The sequence below is a fragment of the Macaca fascicularis genome, chromosome 14 (genome assembly GCF_037993035.2).
Source record: "Macaca fascicularis isolate 582-1 chromosome 14, T2T-MFA8v1.1".
Taxonomy (NCBI): Eukaryota; Metazoa; Chordata; class Mammalia; order Primates; family Cercopithecidae; genus Macaca; species Macaca fascicularis.
In genome coordinates, this window is record NC_088388.1 from 1,813,040 (window position 1) to 1,830,837 (window position 17,798).

At 60.4% G+C, this 17,798-nt stretch overlaps 2 protein-coding genes across 9 annotated transcripts in view; one reads left to right on the top strand and one right to left on the bottom strand.

Moving 5' to 3' along the window:
* The window catches only part of LSP1 (lymphocyte specific protein 1), a 40,332-nt gene extending 26,063 nt beyond the window's left edge, over positions 1 to 14,269 (top strand). For 4 of the 8 annotated variants that reach the window (XM_045370633.2, XM_065527775.1, XM_065527777.1 and 1 more), the window contains exons 2-11: positions 2,332 to 2,469; positions 3,565 to 3,729; positions 5,496 to 5,637; positions 6,016 to 6,108; positions 6,365 to 6,408; positions 6,585 to 6,666; positions 8,825 to 8,959; positions 9,318 to 9,395; positions 9,549 to 9,651; positions 13,785 to 14,269. In XM_045370633.2, the coding sequence (XP_045226568.1) occupies positions 2,332 to 2,469; positions 3,565 to 3,729; positions 5,496 to 5,637; positions 6,016 to 6,108; positions 6,365 to 6,408; positions 6,585 to 6,666; positions 8,825 to 8,959; positions 9,318 to 9,395; positions 9,549 to 9,638 (967 nt within the window). In that variant the 3' untranslated portion in view covers positions 9,639 to 9,651; positions 13,785 to 14,269. The remainder of the gene's footprint in view (positions 1 to 2,331; positions 2,470 to 3,564; positions 3,730 to 5,495; positions 5,638 to 6,015; positions 6,109 to 6,364; positions 6,409 to 6,584; positions 6,667 to 8,824; positions 8,960 to 9,317; positions 9,396 to 9,548; positions 9,652 to 13,784) is intronic. The other 4 variants (XM_005576868.4, XM_074012861.1, XM_074012862.1 and 1 more) reach the window with 1 other exon arrangement.
* PRR33 (proline rich 33) lies at positions 10,163 to 17,667 on the bottom strand. Its single transcript, XM_005576861.5, has 2 exons — positions 17,575 to 17,667; positions 10,163 to 12,638 (listed from the first exon to the last, which is right to left on the bottom strand). Exon 2 carries the CDS (start codon positions 12,627 to 12,629, stop codon positions 11,214 to 11,216), a length of 1,416 nt encoding a protein of 471 aa, XP_005576918.3. The 5' UTR covers positions 12,630 to 12,638; positions 17,575 to 17,667; the 3' UTR covers positions 10,163 to 11,213.
* Positions 17,668 to 17,798: the final 131 nt, after the last annotated feature.

Genomic DNA, 17,798 nt, shown 5'->3' on the forward strand with positions numbered 1-17,798 from the left:
GAGTGTGGGCTCGTGGAGAACGTGTGTGAGTTGGGTGTGCACCTGCGTGTGCCCCGGGCCTGGGGAGCCCGAGCACGGCTGCGCTCCATGTGTAGGACATGAGCTGTGAGCAGAGCCAGGGCCTTTGTGGGGCCGTTGGGGCCCGGACTCATTGCCCATAGGGGTGCACCCGAGGAAACGTGTGCACACGAGTATCTGGGGTCTCTGCACCAGTGTGGGCTTTTAAGCTCTCCTCTCCCCTACGGCTTGGTGGAGGGGGTCTGTGGAGCTGGAGTGAGGGCCCTGGACCCATCGGAAGCCCAGGTCCAAGGAGGAGCTGGGGCTCCATCTCATGCCCCAGGCCCAGGGGCACACACCCCAGCTGAACCCTTGCTCACATGGAGGGGCTGGGACATGGGAACACGGAGAGCAACATGGCCAGGCTTCCCCTCCATGGAACCCCTCCACCTCCTCAACACTGCCCCAGTTCTGCACCACCCTCCGTTTGGAGGGGCTGGGGCGTGAGTGAGCATGAGGGCCCCTGCGCCCCAGGCTCTGCCTCCCCAGGTGGAACGAGGCCCAGCAGCCCCCAGCCATGCGGAGGCCGGCAGAAGCGGGAAGCTGGGCCTCATCTGCCCGGATGATGGGAGCCAGGTGTGGGGAATTAAGTGGCTTCCTCGGGGGCCGGGAGTTGAAGGCATTTCTGAGGAGCAGGACAGGCAGGCGGATTCGGGGGCGTAGGGGGCGGGGTGCACAGGCGGCTGGGTTTGCGTGGCTGGAGTCCCCTGTGGCTTCGGTGGGGGGAGTGGGCCTTGAACTCGGGCCTGTGGAAGGGCCTGGCTTTTGTCTGAGAGGCTTAGGGGAGACCTAGGAGAGATTAGATCATGTGCTGGCAGGGCTGTCTGGCCAGGGGACTGGGGCCTGGTGGGGATCAGGCTGCAGGGTCAGGCAGCGGACACTGGCCGGGAAGAACTGAGACCCCAGCGGCAAGACCCCAGCCCTGCTCCCCGTTCTGGCCTGGGCGCCCTCCCTGGGTCTGGGATAATAAGCCCTGTAGGAGTGTAGAGACCCTGGACCCCCGACTCAGGCTCTAGGAGGGCGATGGGAGGCAGGGCCACGACAGCTGAGGCCGAGGTGTCTGCAGGACCCGGACTGCCTGAGAGGTGCCGGGCCGGGGCTCTGATAACCGGGTCCAGGCCAGCCTGTGTCTACCTCTGTCCCCCAGTGGGGCATGTGGGACCCCGAGAAGCCATGGTTTCAGTCTCTGAGAGCAGAAGCACTCCCTTACCTCAGTTTCACCATTTTTGAAATGGCTCAAATGACCGGGCGAGGTGGCCCATCCCTGTAATCCCAACACTTTGGGAGGCCGAGGTGGGCGGATCACCAGAGGTCGGGAGTTCGGGACCAGCCTAACCAACATGGAGAAACCCGGTCTCTACTAAAAAATACAAAATTAGCCGGGTGTGGTGGTGCACGCCTGTAATCCCAGCTGCTCAGGAGGCTGAGGCAGGAGAATTGCTTGAACCCGGGACGCGGAGGTTGCCGTGAGCCGAGATCGTGCCATTGCACTCCAGCCTGGGCAACAAGAGCGAAACGCTGAAACAAACAAACAAAAGAAACAGCTCAGAGAGACTCTGCAGAGGGCTCTGAAATAAGGATGGGGTGGGGTTGGGTGAGCCGACCCTGTAAGGTGCCCCCAGCTATGGGGTTAGGCCCAGGCAGGAGCCCACCGGTCTGCTGGGCTTCTGTTAGCAGGGCTGGTGGTGGGACAGGAGGTGTCCTGCCTGGACATGTGCGGGGCCTCCTTTCCTCAGCCTTGGACCTCATGTGGGGCCCCCTTTCCCCAATACACCCTGCGTTTGGGGTGCAGGAGGGAGCACCCGCAGGTAGGGTGGAGGTGCCACCTGGCGACGCACTGTGGCCAGTCTCCCTGGACTCCAGTATCTTCTTCCTGGGCCCTCCAGGGTCACCTGGGTCTAGGTCCTGCCTCTACCTAGGGAGGGAGGTGGGCTGGGAGAGGGGGACAGAGGAGCTTTTGTCATGTCCTTGAGTTTCTTCAGGCTTGAATGGGCCTTGGAGTCCCACCTTCATCCCCACAGGGCACAGGGGTGCCCAGATCCTCACAAGGCCCCGGGACCCTCGCCTGGGTCAGACGGCACCTCATGACCACGTGAGCAGCCTCTATTTAAAGATGGACAAGGTGAGGCCTGAGGGCCAGCCTGGGACTGCCCTCGTGGACCAGGGCTGCCCACACTGTGTGGCCCAGCAAGGCCCTGCATAGACAGGAGGAGTGGGTGCAAAACCGCGCCGGTCTCGGCTGTGGCGTGACTGTCCCTCTGTGTCCCCCACCAGGCCCACTGCTCAGCGGAGCGTGGAAGACGAGGAGGAGGCCACCCGCGACCCATGCCGGCAGGAGAGAGACCGGCAGCTTCAGGCCCAGGATGTGGACGGAGGCAGCCATGTCCCCGAGCGGCCGGAGCACGAGATGCTGTGAGCAACCCCCACCGCATGCCCAGCCTCTGACCCCTGTCCGTGCACCCTGGGGCCTGAGCTGAGGGGGAGGTCAAGGGCCTGGGCTTGGGGGTCCCAGTGCAGCACGAGAACAAGGAAGAGCCCCCAGAAGCAAGCACGGGAGGGGGCGAGTACTCCTGGGGTGAGGGGGGCTGCAGCCCTGGGTGAGGGTCTGCTAATGCCTGGCTGCCTCCTGGACGTTGACCCAGGCTCTGTGCTCGTGAGCTGGGCCTTGCTTGTACTGCCTCTGACCCCAGCCACGCAGCCAGCCCCTGGGCCCCCAACCAGACTCCCCCGCCAATGACTCACAGAGCCACGTCCAACTTGGCGGCCAGGCTGGCTTGCTTCCTCCTTGGGCCCAGGAGGCCTCCGCGGCTGGGCTGGGCTGTTTTTCCAATAATGCTCCCCTTCCTCCTGGCCTCTTTTGTTCCATTTTCTCCGAGTCAGCAGCCTTGGGTAGAGTGGGGTTCAGCGGTCACCACGGTCAGGCCCTCGGCCACCCCCGCCAAGAGCCCTAGCTCTCCAGGAGCTCACCCTGCCACATAGGCGCTTAGGAGGAGCCTGGGGATCAGGGCAGCCCTTGGGGAGCCCCAGGATGATAGGGGAGGCATAGCCCTGCCCTAGGGAGCCCCAGACTGACGGGGGGGGGCCCAGCCCTGCCCTAGGGAGTCCCAGAGTGATGGGGGAGGCCCAGCCCTGCCCTCAGGGAGCCCTACACTGATGAAAGAGGCGCAGCCTTACCCTCAGGGAACCCCAAACTGATGGGAGAGGCATAGTCCTGCCCTCAGGTAGCCCCAGACTGATGGAGGAGGCACAACCCTGCCAAGCCTCAAGGAGTCCTGAACTGATGGAGGAAGCACAGTTGTCAGGCTGCCCCAGACTGATGGGGGAGGCACAGCCCTACCCTCAGGGATTCTCTAACCACAGGAGACACAGCCCAGAGCCAGCTCTGTGGCAGACAGGGTCTCCCACACTTGGAGCCCAGGGCCTGAGCAGGTGCCATGAGGTGAGTGTGGGCCCCGAGCAGAGGAGGCAGCAGCCGCCCAGTCCTAAGCTCCCCCCTGCTACCCTCAGCCTCAGCCTGAAGCCCTCGGAGGCCCCTGAACTGGATGAGGACGAGGGCTTTGGCGACTGGTCCCAGAGGCCAGAGCAGCGGCAGGAGCATGAGGGGGTCCAGGGCGCCTCGGACAGCAGAGAACCCCCCCGGTGCAGGAGTCCTGAGGGGGAGCAAGAGGACAAGTGAGTGAGGGCCCCGAGGGTGGGCAGTGGGCAGAGCGGGGCTCCCGCCAGGCCTCGAGGGTGGGCGCTGGGCAGAGCAGGGCACAGCAGGCTCCCTTCAGGCCCTCAGCCTGTGCCTGAGCAGCCACCCCATCCTCCCCTTTCCAAGCCGCCCCTGAAATGCCCCCATGGCCAGGAAAGGGGGAGAAAGGAGGGGAGGGAGGAAGAGGGCGAGACAGCATGGTGGCCGGCAAAGGGCCGCGAGGAAACCTCATTCTGGGGCTCTCCAGGGCCCCTGGGCCCCATCCAGGCAGCTGCGGGGCCAAGCCGAGTGCTGCCACATCAGCACACAGCTGCGGCCGCTTCCGTAATGGAGGCTGAGAGCCGCCGCCGCCCCTTCCTCCCTCGGGGCTGGCTGATCTCCATTCCCACGGAGGGGAGCAGGTATTTCCAGATGTGCATGCCGGAGAGTGGGGTGGGAGGACACACTTTCCAGATGTGTGGATGTGTGTGCCGGCCTCAACCCCAGTGGGCCCAACGGGGGCTGCGTGCAAGCCCCACCTCACTACCCCTGCCCAGCCTGCTCGGGGTCCTTGCTGCTCTCAGATACTTGCGGCCACGATGGGGCCGGCCCCACCTGCTCTGCGGGGCCCGGGCCATCTAGGACCCCAGCCCTGCTCAGGACCCCCTTGCCTTGAGTGGGACCAGAGCCCGTGGCTGGGCTGACAGTTCTCCCTGGTCGGGGTCCTTCCTGCCCCCTCTGAAGTCCTAAACCAGCCTGGAGCTCTCGGGACCAGTGTTGCTGAGCGACGCTGCCTTGTCCTCCTATAACCAGGGCACCGGTCGTGGTCTGGCACAGTGCTCGCTGCCCCCTCCCCAGGCCTCAGTCTCCCCCTACATGCTTGGGAGTCAGCAGCCCTGCATTTCTGAGCCGGGGCAGCGCCCTTCTCCCTGGCCTCGGGCCTAGGCGGGCCAGGCTGCTCCCAACAGCAGGGGGCGCTTTGACTCTTCCGTGAAACCCAGCTCGAGAAGCCGCCCTACCCCCTGCACCTGCCAGGCTGCACAGACTGGCTGCTGAACGGGCCCTCTGTGTGGCTGCTGCTGGCTCAGACCCCTGCCCACCTTGGGCGGGTGGGTCTGGGTCTTGGCTGGCACGCACACCCAGGGGCCTGAAATCATGGAAAATTCGAGAATTTCCCATCTTCTCCTCCAGGTTCAGTCCTGCTCAAATGCAGAGCCGCTGGAAGCTGCCAGCTGGCTGGCCTCCCCTCCCCCGCAGCCGGCAGCCCCTTGGCCCTGCTACTCAGTGGCCTGGCCCCTGCCCCTGCCTAGCCCTCCAAATGACCCAGCCTCCAGTCCCCCACACACCCCAGGGCCCCCACAGGGAGCCGAGCAGGAGTGGTGGTCCCGGCAGCCTGGCCCCCCGGGCACCTCACCAGACCAACTGGGTGGGCGGGCAGCTGCCAAGCTGAGGCCCAGCCAGGAAGCTGGGGTTGAACCCAGCCTCAGTGCCTGGGGGCCCCTCCGTCTGTAGAGCCCCGCCTGGGGGAGGACTGGGCAGTTCCCCAAGGGCCTCAGGCCCTGACACAGGGACCCAAGCAGAATGCGCCGGCTCTGAGGCCGCTGGACCTTCTTTCCCAATGGGCTTGGGTCTCAGATCCCTTGGCACTCAATTAGCCTGACTACCTGCATTTTACAGATGGGGAAACTGAGGCTTGGAAAAAGGAAGGGGTCAACCAAGCAATCCAATGGCCCTAGAACGGCTTTGCCTCCCTTTCCACCCACAGGCCCGGCCTGCATGCTGGTGAAAAGGAGGACGGTGATGAAGTCCACCTGGAGGAGTTGAGTCTGAGCAAGGAGGAGCCAGAGCCAGAGGACACTGTCCAGGACAACCTGGGGGCCGCAGGGGCTGAGGAGGAGCAGGAGGAGGTGATGGCTCCACCTCAGAGGGTCTGACTGCACCCCCACCCCAGGGATGAGCCTGCCTTTGCTGTCTGCACCACTCTGTGGGCCCTGTGGGTCTAGCCCAAAGTGGGTCAGCACCCCACACCCCTAGACCTTGCAGCCCCTTCTGGGCCCACATTCTCAGAGAGGGTGAGGCTCGGTGATCCTCTTGCAAGATCCGGAGACATTTCCCCAGATTCCTCAGTCCCTCCCCACCAGCTCTAGAACGGGAGCATGTCAGGGCCACAGAGAACCTGGGGCTCAGGGAGGAACAGCATTTGTTCCCACAGGTGCTGGGCAGGGCAGGAGGGATACCAGCAGAGGGTCACCTGGGATGTCTGTTTTGTCTTGTTTCTTTTCTAGCACCAGAAATGTCAGCAGCCCAGGACACCCAGCCCCTTGATCTTGGAGGGGACCATTGAACACAGCTCACCTCCTCTGAGCCCCACCACCAAAGTAGGTCAAGCTGCAAAGCCTGCCATCTTCTCCCCTCTCCCGGACTCATACCCAAAAGGCCAGTCCCACATGCCAGCCACAGGAAGACCAGGCCCAGGCCCGGCTTTTGTCTGCTATCCCCCGCATTTCCTGATGCTCAGCAAAGCCCCGTGATATAAGGGTTGGGGGTTGGATTGGTGGATGGAGTAGTTGTGGGGATGGAGGGTGGGCTTTACCTCAGCTGCTGCAGGCCTGTGTTTCTCTCCACCCTCTGCAGCTCATCGACAGGACCGAGTCCCTAAACCGCTCCATAGAGAAGAGGTCTGTCTGTCTGTCTATCTGCTTTCTGGGCTCAGATCTTAGGTTTCCCCAAGAGGGGGTTGAAGGGAGTCACAGGGTGGAGATCTGGAGACCGAGGGGCGCTCTGGGGGAGGCTTGGGCAGGTTGGGAGAAGCCTTGTGGGAGACATGGGGCCTGACACATCTTCTACCCTCCAGTAACAGTGTGAAGAAGTCCCAACCAGACTTGCCCATCTCCAAGATTGACCAGCGGCTGGAACAATACACCCAGGCCATCGAGGTATGATCTGGCTCCTGTCTGCTGCCAGGTCCCTCCTCCATCCTGGCACCATTCCTTCATTCAACCAACGCCCTTCCATCCAATCAATGCCCCCTTATTCAACCAACACCCTATCCAACCAATGCTTCTCCATCCAGTCAGTGCCCCACGACCCAATCAGTGCCCCTCCGTCTAATCAATGTCCCTCCATGTAACCAATGCCCCTCCGTTCAATCAATGCTATTCCATCCAACCAAAAATCTCCCATCCTATCAATGCTCCTGCATCCAGTTAATGTTCCTTTATACAACCAATATGCCTGCAACCAATACTCCTCCAATTATTCAGTGTTTCTCTATTCAATCAATGCCCCCATCAGAACAATACTGCACCATCCAATCAATGCCCTTTCGTGCTATCAGTGCTCTTCTCTCCAGCCAATACTCCTCCAGTCAATCAACCAGTACTCCTTAATCCAATCAATGACCCTCCATCCAATCAAGATTCCTGCATCCATCCAATACTACTACACCCAATCAATGCCCCTCCCATCCAATCAATTCTTCTCCATCCATCAATGCTTCTCCATCTGACCAATACCCTCCATCCAACCAATACTTGTCTATCCAATTAATGGCTCACCATGTAACCGATGCCAATCCCACATGCCAGCCCCTCCATTCAATCAGTATCTCTCCATCCAGTCATTGCTCCTTCATTCAACCAATACTCCTCCATCCAATCAATGTCCCTTCATCCAACCAATATTCCTTCATCCAACCAATATTCCTTCATCCACCAACTCCTTTCAATACAACTAATACACCTTCATCCAGTCAGTACCCCTATTCGTTCAGTGCTCCTCCATTCAATCAATTCCCCTCCATCCAACCAATGTTCCTCCAGCCAACCAAAACAACTTCATCCAATCAATGCCCCTCCATCCAATAATGCCTTGCATCCAATCAATGGCCTTCTATCCTATCAATTTCCCTCTAACCAACCAAAATAGTTTCACCCAATCAATGCCTCTGCTTCCAATCAATGCCCTTCTATTCAACCAGTACTTCTTTATTTAATCAGGACATCTCCATCTAACCAGTATCCTTCCATCGAACCAATACTCCTCTCCTAAATCAGTGCTCCTTCATCCACCCAGGGCCCCTCCATCCACCCAGTACTCACTTATCCAACAAACACTCCTTTATCTTGCCAGTATTCCTCCATCCAGTCAGTGCTCTTCTGTGCAACGAATGCCCCTCCATCCACACATTACTCCTTCACCCAATCAATGCCCTTCTATTCAACCGGTACTTCCGATTTCAACTAATTCCCCTTCAACCAACCAATACTCCTCCATCCAACCAGTACTCCTCCATGCAATCAATGTTCCTCTACCCAACCAACATCCTTCTATCAAACCAATATTCCTCCATCCAATTAATCCCTCTCCATCCAACAAGTACCCCTCCATCCTATCAATGCTCCTGTATCCTACCAATATTCCTCCATCCAACCAGTACTTCCCCATCCAATCAATACTCCTTCATTCATTCAGTGCTCCTCCATCCAGTCAATACCTTTCCATTGTACCGGTGCCCCTCCATCCAACCGATACTCCTTCATCCAATCAATGTCGTGGCATGCGATCAATGCCCCTTCATTGAACCAATATGGCTCTGTCCAACCAATACTACTCCATTCAATCAATGCCCCTCCATCTAACAAATACTCCCTCATATAATCAGTACCCCTCCATCCAATCAATATTCCTTCATCTATCAACACCTTTTTGTACAACCAATACTCCTCCATCTAATCAATGCTCCTCCATCCAACCAATACTCTGCAATTTAACCACTGTGCTTCCATCCATTCAATGTCCCTCCATCCATTCCATGGTCCCCCAGCCCTACCCCATGAGCAGCATGGAGGCAGACCCACATCTGTCCTGTGCGCCATCATCTCCCTGATGCTCTTCAGGACCGGGAGATGTCTCACAATTGCATTGAATGTAGGAAGGCACATGTTTTCAGTGATTCCCCACTCTAGGGCTGCATTGGGAAAGCACTCCCAGGGAAAATACGAACACAAAGCAAGGGGTTGCCCAGTGTGACCCTCTGATGTGACCACGGTGGCTGTTCACTAAGGTAATCCTGATGCTTTGCCTCCTCTGCAGACCGCTGGCCGGACCCCCAAGCTAGCCCGCCAGGCCTCCATAGAGCTGCCCAGCATGGCCGTGGCCAGTACCAAGAGTCGGTGGGAGACGGGTGAGGTACAGGCTCAGTCTGCCACCAAGACTCCGTCCTGCAAGGTAAGGTCCCCTCCAGGGGCAAGGCTAGGCTGCAGAGCCAGCACCTGGGAGTTTAGCAGCAGGCCAGTTTTCTTTGTTAAGGCAAGCGTGGGACTGTCCAGCGTGAATGTGGGTAGACAGAACACTGAGGCACTGCAGTAGGGTTGGGTTCACCCTTGCTGGTGTAGAAGGCTGTGTTGTTTGAGTGGAGGTGGATGGCACCTTTATCCCTTTCCCTGCCACTTCCACTGGGATCACACAGTAGGCAGGTCCCAGGCCCCCTGACCAGGTAAGGCAAGGCAAGAGAGAAGGGCCCAGGGCTTCTACTCCCCGAGATCCAGGGGTCTGCACTTGTGACATATCCTTCTGCTGCCCCCAGGATATTGTGGCTGGAGACATGAGCAAGAAAAGCCTCTGGGAGCAGAAGGGAGGCTCCAAGACCTCATCAACAATTAAGGTAGAGCCTTAATGTGGTTGGTGCAGGAAGGGTGGGTGCAGCAGGGGAGGGCAAAGAGGGACTGTCCTCTGTGCATCTGTGAGGGCTTCCCACAGGCAGAGGCATCATCTTTCTGCTGCTCTCACCTTCACTCTTGGTCTCCTTCCCCAACAGAGCACCCCATCTGGGAAGAGGTATAAGTTTGTGGCCACCGGGCATGGGAAGTATGAGAAGGTGCTTGTGGAGGGGGGCCCGGCGCCCTAGGCCTCCTGTCTCGGTGAGTCCCCGGCAACCGGCAACCCGTAGAGTGGGACGAGGTGCACGCACGTGCACTGTGCTGGGAACTTGGCAGCCTGGAGGGGGCCTGGAGCCCTGTTGCATGCTGCAAGGGTGGACCCCGAGTTGGCCAGAACCCAGACCATCTCAGTCTCCCAGCCCTGCACAGATGCTGCCTCCCTCGTCTGACACCAGATTCAAACTCTCTGTTCACTTCACTGGAGACAGCCCGGCTCAGCCACTGCTCCACTAGGGAAGCTCAAGGCTCCCATCTGGGACTCCCCAAAAGCCCCAGCAGGGCTCATGAGGGAAGTGAGGGGCAGCCTGGCCACCACAGGGCTAGCATTGAAGAAAGCAGGTGGCATGGAGCCCAGGTTCCCTGACCATCTGTATGCTGGTGGTCCATAGAGGGGCAGGAACTTAGGTCCTACTCCCTGTCCCAGCCGAGAGTCATTCAGAGGTCCTGATGCCCTCCCCATCCCATGCTGCAGACAGAGCAGTGCCACTCCTGCCATGGTTAGACACACATTTATTAGTGACCTGGACCCCAGGCTCCATTTCCAGCACCCATCACACCCCAGGGTGGGGCAACTGTCCTCCTACCATCTTCCCTGCCAAACCCTGACTCTCAAGCAGCTGTGGCAGAGGCTTTTTCTGGCACCTCTGTGTCCCTCTCCTGTGGTTGGTGACCCCTGCCAGAGCCTGGCTGACTGCCAACTGGGCGCCTTCACTCTCCCTGCCGGGGTCACAGCCCCTTCTCGGTCCCACTTGGCCAGGCTGTTCCCACAGGGTTGGGACTGAGGGCTCCCTCCTCATCCAGCGGTCAGAGCCTGGGCGTGGCCAATGCTGAGACCCTCGCTGTCCCACCAGTGAACCCCTCGAGTTCTGCCCCCTCAGGCTGTCAGCCCCGGTAGGGGACGCAGAGGGGGGCAGTGAGAGGGGTCACGCTGGGCCCTCCTCTACCCCCTGATAAGCCCCTCCCTGCCTGCCCCTGAGCACTTGTATTGGTGCCAAGTCTCACGCTGGCTGAGGCTCCCCCTGCACCCTAGTCCCAGGGTCTGGCTCTGCCATCAGGAAGAGCACGCAGCAAAACTGCTGACTGCTCCTGAGGCCGATGGCCAAGCCAGCCTGACTGCACCCATGCCTCAGCAAGCAGAGATCTGCCCCCAAACCTTTGACAGCAAAAGGGAGGAACAACGCGAGGCCCAGGCCCCTGAGCAGCCTGGCCTAGGTCAATAGGTGCGGTCCTCCGCCATTTTCCCTAAAGTTTTCATCCCAAGGCCCCCATCCCACATCCCAACGCAGACCCCTCCTCTGTTCCCCTCACACCACTGCAGCCCGGGGGCTCCAGCTCGTCCTCTCTGCCCTTTCCACCTGATCACCTTCCTGACACCCAGACGTCCCTCGGCACCCCGTGTGCCCTTCCCAGGCTGCCCTGCACCCCATGCCCCTTGGGCCCTGGTGCATCTTCATGCAGTAACTATGGGCCCCCAGCTAGAACCTCAGCCCCCTCTTCTGTCCACCTCATGGTTCTGGGCCCTGGGGGCCGTTCCGGCCACTTCACTAGAGCCTCCAGCCAGTCGCTGTGCGGTTGAAGTTCTTGGGCTGAGGGTTCAGCTCCAGGATGGAGCAGACTGTGGGAGGGGGCCGGGTGGCCTCCTGCAGCTTCCGGGCGTTGAAACGAGGCCGGTACAGGAAGGGCAGGCGGGTGAGGCCGGCTGGGGTGCGCTCCCCACCGCTGGGCCCCGTCAGGCGCCCTCGGGCCTCCACCACCGACATGCGGTACAGCACAGCATCCCACATCCTGGAGGCCCGGGAGGCGGGGACCCGGGGCACGGCAGGGGTGGGCGCCTCCTGCTCTGTGGGGGCGGGCATCTCCGGCTCCAGGCTCTGCCGCGGCCCTGGGCACGTAGGCTCCGGGGCCTCCTCCAGCAGCTGCTTCTTGAGCCGCGTCCAGCCACTGAGCCGGGGCTTGGGTGCAACTTTGGGGACAGGGCATGGGTGAGGGCCTGATGGTGGGGTAGGGGATGAGGCCCAGGCGGGGCTGGACACTCGCTCGGCCTCAGCGGCAGGGCCAGCCATGGGGGGCTCCTCCAGTTGCTCTCTGCCAGGGCCCACGGGGGTCAGGTTGTGCGGTGAGGACTCCAGCGAGTGGCAGGTCGGGGCTATGGGCACCACGACCCTGGCACTAGCCTCTCTGGGCACCGAGGCATGGAAGCTGGGTGGCGGCCGTGGTACAGGGGGCTCCTCAGGCCGGGGACTGGCAGCCTGGGCTGTGGTGGGCAGTGGGCGGATGTGAGCCACTGGGACCAGGGGCTGGGCCCTGGGGAGACGTGGGGTGGCATCTCCGTCCTGGCTGTTGGATCCCCCTTCTGGGGCTGTCCTGGGGGGCTCAGGGATCCCGTCGTGTGGGGATGGTGCCAGCTGGATGTGCACCTGGGTGATGTGGGTGCCCCCAGCCACAGGGGCTGAGACAGGGACGAAGCCACTGGGGGGCCGGGCAGGTTCTGGGGCCGGGGCTACAACCTGGGGCCCCGTGGCCTTGTGGGCAGCTAGAATCCTGCGCTGGGTGAGGCCGACAGACAACGTGAACTTCTGCAGGGGTGATGCCATGTGGTAGATGACGGGGGTGTGCGGGGAGCGGGGTAGGGCAGCCACTGTGCGGGGAGCCTCAGTGGGGCGTGGGGCTTCAGGAAGGCGTGGGGCTTCGGCGGGGTGCGGGCCCTCAGCAGCGTGCGGGGCTGTGACCTCCTGGTCGTGGCTGGCCTCACTCACGGGGGACAGGGAGGTGCGGAAGGCCCCGGGTGGGGCGAGGTGCGCGCCCCCCATCATCTTCTTCCGGGCTGCCTTCCTCAGGAGCTTCTGCAGACGCAGGTTGTCCTTTCCTGGCTTGGGCAGCACGGGCGGTGGGGGTCCAGGGGCTCCCTGGAGGCTCGGACCACTCACCTCGGGTGCCATCGACGCGGCTGAGATGAGCATGGCTGTGTCCTAGGGTGGGAGGGACAGTAGTCAGGCCAGCCCTCCTCCCCACCGAGGTGGGAGGCCTGTGCCTCCTGTGATCCAGGGAGGACCTGGGGCCAGGGCTGTGGGGGCCTGAGTATTCGGCTTCCTAAACACCCAGAACCTGCCGGGGCCGTCCTGAGCTCGACTGTGCCTTGGGGACTTTGGGGTGGCCCGACCATCACCCTTGTGTAGAAATGAGGTCACAGAGACCGAGTCCCTCCAGGGATGGGGCTAGAACCTGCCTCCAGGTCTCTGTCCTCCATGCCACCCCAGCACAAAGCAGGCCCCAAGTACACAGCCTGGGTCAGGCCACAGTGCCGTGTGGGCTGGGGTGGGAGACGTGGGTGAGCTCCAAGTGACAGGCATGCCCCTGGCCAGCTGCTGGCTGGGCCCACGGCTGGAAGAGCGGCTGCCCACAGACACGTGAGGGGCGCCCCGTTGTCGCCGGCCCGACCACAGGCGCGTCCGCTGCGAGCCAGCGGTGAGGGGTGGCGGCCAAGAGGCTCGGGAAAGCTGAGGCTGCATCATCAGAGGTAGATCGGCAGGAAGGTGGGAGCAGTTTTCGCTGAGCTATGCTAAATGGGATATTCCCGCAGACCTCCTGTCTGGGGTGGTCCGGCCAAGCCGCCCACCCTGGTTTCTGGGCACCACGTGTTTGCAAGGACATTGACAAATGGCATCTGGGCTGAGCCAGAGGCTGTCTGGTTTGGGGAAGGAGGAGTCCTGGGGGCTGCTACTGGTGGGGGCTGGCTCTGCCAAGGCAAGAACAGAGCTGCTGGAGGGGTGGGGGCGGAAGGAGCCTGCCCAGGACCTACTCTCAGCCGCCGGTCTCCTCTGGATGACAGGACGGCAGGAACCACGAGAACCCCGGTTCTAGCTCCCGGGGTGGGCAGGCTGCATTCCCTCCACCTGGAGTCAGGTCTCCAGCCAGAGGTCCTGACCCAGGGCACAAGTGCTCACACTGGGAAGCAGGCCTCTGAGGCAGGACATCTTCTCCCGTGGTGGAGTCGGAGTGTGGGCAGGGCAGGGAGGCCAGCAACGAGCAGGCTCTGTGGGCTTGCAGGAGGCAGGTCTGTGGCCCCTCCCTGGACCCTAGCCTAATGCCCCCTGCACCCCATGCCTATGTTCCAGCTTCCTGGGTCTGCAGGTCCAGACGGGCGACACCCTCCATGTACCCAGGGGAGATCCCAGCCAGACACCTGCACCCCCGCCCTGGCTAAGAAGTTGCTTCCTGTTGCCAGCATGACCTACCCTCGCCTCTTTGACGCCCCCCGCTGCCACCTCCTTTTGCTCCTGGACCCTTTAGCCTCTCTGCCCTTCCTCTCTCTGACCCCAACCACCCCCCGCCAGCTCTGCTTCTCACTACCTGGGGGAGGAAAGAAACTCCTGATCGTTGGCCAGAGGAACTTACCCCTGGAGAGGCCAAGTACCTTCTAGGAAGTTAGGAGGTTGAGGCACAGCCCTGTGCAGAGAGGGCGGGTCACCCCCCAGATCCAAGGGGAAACTGCAGGTCAAGGGCTGGTAACGGCCACGCAGGAAGCTTGATGCTGCATCCCCCCCGCACTCTGCTTGCCACCCCCCACCCCGCCATTTTATATAATAAAGCTCCCTGTGTATTCTCGTGTGCTGGCTGTCTTGTACTCACTAAGGGGGCAGGGCTGGCCAGGATGGAAAGATTGGGCCAGTGGCCAGCCCATTCCCACACTGCACAGCATTCTGTGGCCTCTGGGTCCAGGCAGTCTGACCTGTCTCATGGCCTTTGCAGTGTAAGCCTCCAGGACGTAAGCTCTCTGGTGGCCTAAGTCAGAGCACACACAATGGGTGGGGTCCAGGCTTCCTTTTCCAGAATGTCCGTGATATCCCTACCCCCACCATGACTAGCCCAATATAAACTTCTGTGCCCTGACTGTGCACTCACTGAGGGCAAGATTCACCTCGGAGCCTCCCCCAACACCACCCAGGAGGTGCTCAGTGAAGGTTTGGTAAACAGTCAAATGGGTGGATGGGTGGGTGGATGGATGGATGGGTGGGTGGGTGGATGGATGGGTGGGTGGGTGGATGAATGGATAGATGAATAGACGAATGGGTGGATGCGTGGAGAGATAGGTGGGTGAATGGATGGGTAGGTGGGTGAGTGGATGCATGGCTGGGTGGGCGAGTGGAGGGATGGGTGAGTGGATGAATAGGGGATGGATGAATGGATAGAGGGATGTATGGATGGGTGAATGGGTAAGCAGGTGGGTGGATGGATGGATTGATGGATGAATCAGTGGGTGAATAGGTGAGTGAATGGATGGGTGGGTGGGAGGATGGCTGGCTGACTGGCTGGCTGGATAGATGGATGGATGGGTTAGTGAATGGATAGGAGGATGGATGAATGGAGGGATGTCTGAGTGGATGGGTAGATGAGTGGATGGATGGATGAATGGAAGGATGTCTGAGTGGATGGGTAGATGAGTGGATGGATGGATGAAAGGATGGCTGGATGAATGGACAGAGTGAGGGAGGGAGGGATGGAGGGAGGGATGAGTGATGGATGGGTAGGTGGCTGGGTGGATGGATGGATGGAAGGAAGGAGGGATAAATGAAGGGATAGGTATGTGGTTGGATGGATGGATAGGTGGATGCATTGGAGGGATTGATGAATGAAGGGATGGATGCATGGATGGGTAGATGGATGGACGGATGGATGAAGGGATGGATGAGTGGATGGACGGATGGATGGATAGGTGGATGGATGATGGAGGGATGGATGTGTGGGTGGGTAGATGAATGGATGGATGAAAGGATGGATGGATAGATAGGTGAGTGAGTGAGTGAATGGATACGTGGATGGATGAATGGAGGGATGGATGAGTAGATGGGTAGATGGGTGGGTGGATGGATGGGTGAAGAGATGGATGCCTGGAAGGACAGAGGGAGGGAAGGATGGATGGAAGAAGGGATGAATGAGTGGATGGGTAGGTGGGTGGGTGGATGGATGGATGAGTGGATGTATGGATGGATGGCTGGAGGGAAGGAGGGATGGATGAAGGGTGGGTGGATGAAGGGATGGAGGGAGGGATGGATGGAGGGATAGATGGATGCATGAATGGGTAGATGGATGGATGAAGAGATGGATGGATCGATGGATGGATGGATGGATCGATGGATGGATAGATAGATAGATAGATAGATAGATGGGTGGATGAATGGATGGATAGACTAATGATGGATGGACAGATGGCGGGAGGGATGGAAGAAATGGAGGGATAAATGAGTGGATGGGTAGGTGATGTATGGGTGGATGAAGGGATGGACAGACAGAGGGATGGATGATGGAAGAGGAGGGAGGAAGGAAGGAAAGGAAGTAGTGAAAGTGAGAGTGAATGCATGGGAATGAATAGATGGGTGGACGAATGCACAACTGTGAAACAGCAGACAGCCTGGGGACATCCTCCCTCCTGTCCCTCCTCTCCCAGCTCCTGCACTGGGGCCTGACACTCAGCCCTGCAGCCCTCAGTGTCTGGGAAACCCCTTTGAGGAGCAGGCCCCCCAAACTCTGATGTTCTGGACTTCACTTTGCCATTCCCTTGGCTCCTCACAGCCACTATTTTCTGAAGGTTTCATGTCAAACCCTGCTTGTCTCATGAATACACACAGTTCAGAAAAGCAAAACCTCGACAGAGCCACCACCCACACAAGGGAGATGATGTGTCCCCATCCTTTCTCAGATGCCCCAGCCACTGAGAGAGCATCCAGGCCACCCTGCCCAGCTGGGGAACCACCCGGTGACAGCACTCCCTTCCTTTCCCACCCGATCTGGATGGGACGGTGACCAAGGGCAGCCGGCAGAGGCAGGCCCAAAGGCCGCAGCTGGGCACTCAGCACTGGGGTGCAGAGTGGACAGCACCAGGGGCAGGGGGTAGTTGGGATCAGCAGTGCTGAGGAGGCAGCCACTGCCCCCGCCGGCCCCCGACCAGCCCTGGCCTCTTGTCAGATCCTCCGCACCCCTCAGCTCAGCCTCGAGGACAAGGACCCAGGGCCTGTCCCTCTGAGCTCTGCCTAGCCTCAGCCCTGCTGTGTTTCTGGTGCAGCCTCCCCTCCATGGTTACAGCAACCCCATGCCTCTGCTTCTGGAAACCTGGAGGTCAGGCCATGCCCAGTGCAGACGTCAGGAGGCTCAAAAGGGCTGCAGCCTACGAGGCCCCTGGCCAGGGATGGCAGACGAAGCCCTTAACCTCTGTCCTGTCTGCCAGAGCAGCCACCTGACATCCTGTGACCCTTGCTACAGGCCCCTAGGCCAGCCCCACACAGAAGACGGCCATCATCTCTGCAGAATGAATCAATTAATCTGCACAATCAGAAGCACTAGGCATGTGGGGAGGCAGCTACCTTGGGCTAGAGCAGCTCAGTCCCCAAGTGCTGTGTCAGCTGCTCCTGTCCTGGGCCTGGCAGTGTCTGAGCCCACAACTGGGCCAAGTGGCCTCAGGCTGAAACCAGTTTGGGCACTCAGGTCAGCTCAGGGCATGAGGAGAGGCTCAGGACCCTCTTGGTCTCCACAACTCCCAACCATGCGTACTGGGTGCTGGGACCTAGATTGAGGGACCCCGGCCACCATCTGGGGGTCACCCAGGCAGAGCTGAAGCCAAGACACTCGGGAGGTCATCCTCCCTCCCACAGCCTGCTCCCCACTCCCTGGGCTTGGCTCAGCTTTCACCAGTTTCAGAACCTTCCCCATCCCCCAACAACTGCCCTAGAGCCAAGGCCCCATGGTCCGTCCCATGGTCCGTCCTCAGACTCTTCCTGCATGGAAATGCGTCCCCAACCCAGGCTGGGCCTCCCTTGTGCCGTGCCCCCACCCAGGTCTATAGTGGCCCCTGCCCTGCCTCCTCTCTCGGACCACCCTGGTCAGGCCAGATGGCAGCAGGGCGCAGGTTACCTGGTGCAGACCCTCGAGGCCGCTGGTGCCTGCTCTGTGCAGTCCCTGCTACGCCTCAGGCCCAGCGCCCTAAGCGGGAGGTCGCCGATACCCAAAATAAAACCTGCCCTGTGCTTCTGACCTCAGCCGGCTGGGCGGAGAGTGCCTGCCAAAACCCGAGGAGCTGGGCGGGCAGCACCCTCCCCTGCTGGCCACCCGGGGCCAGTGCAGGGCCATGGCATGCC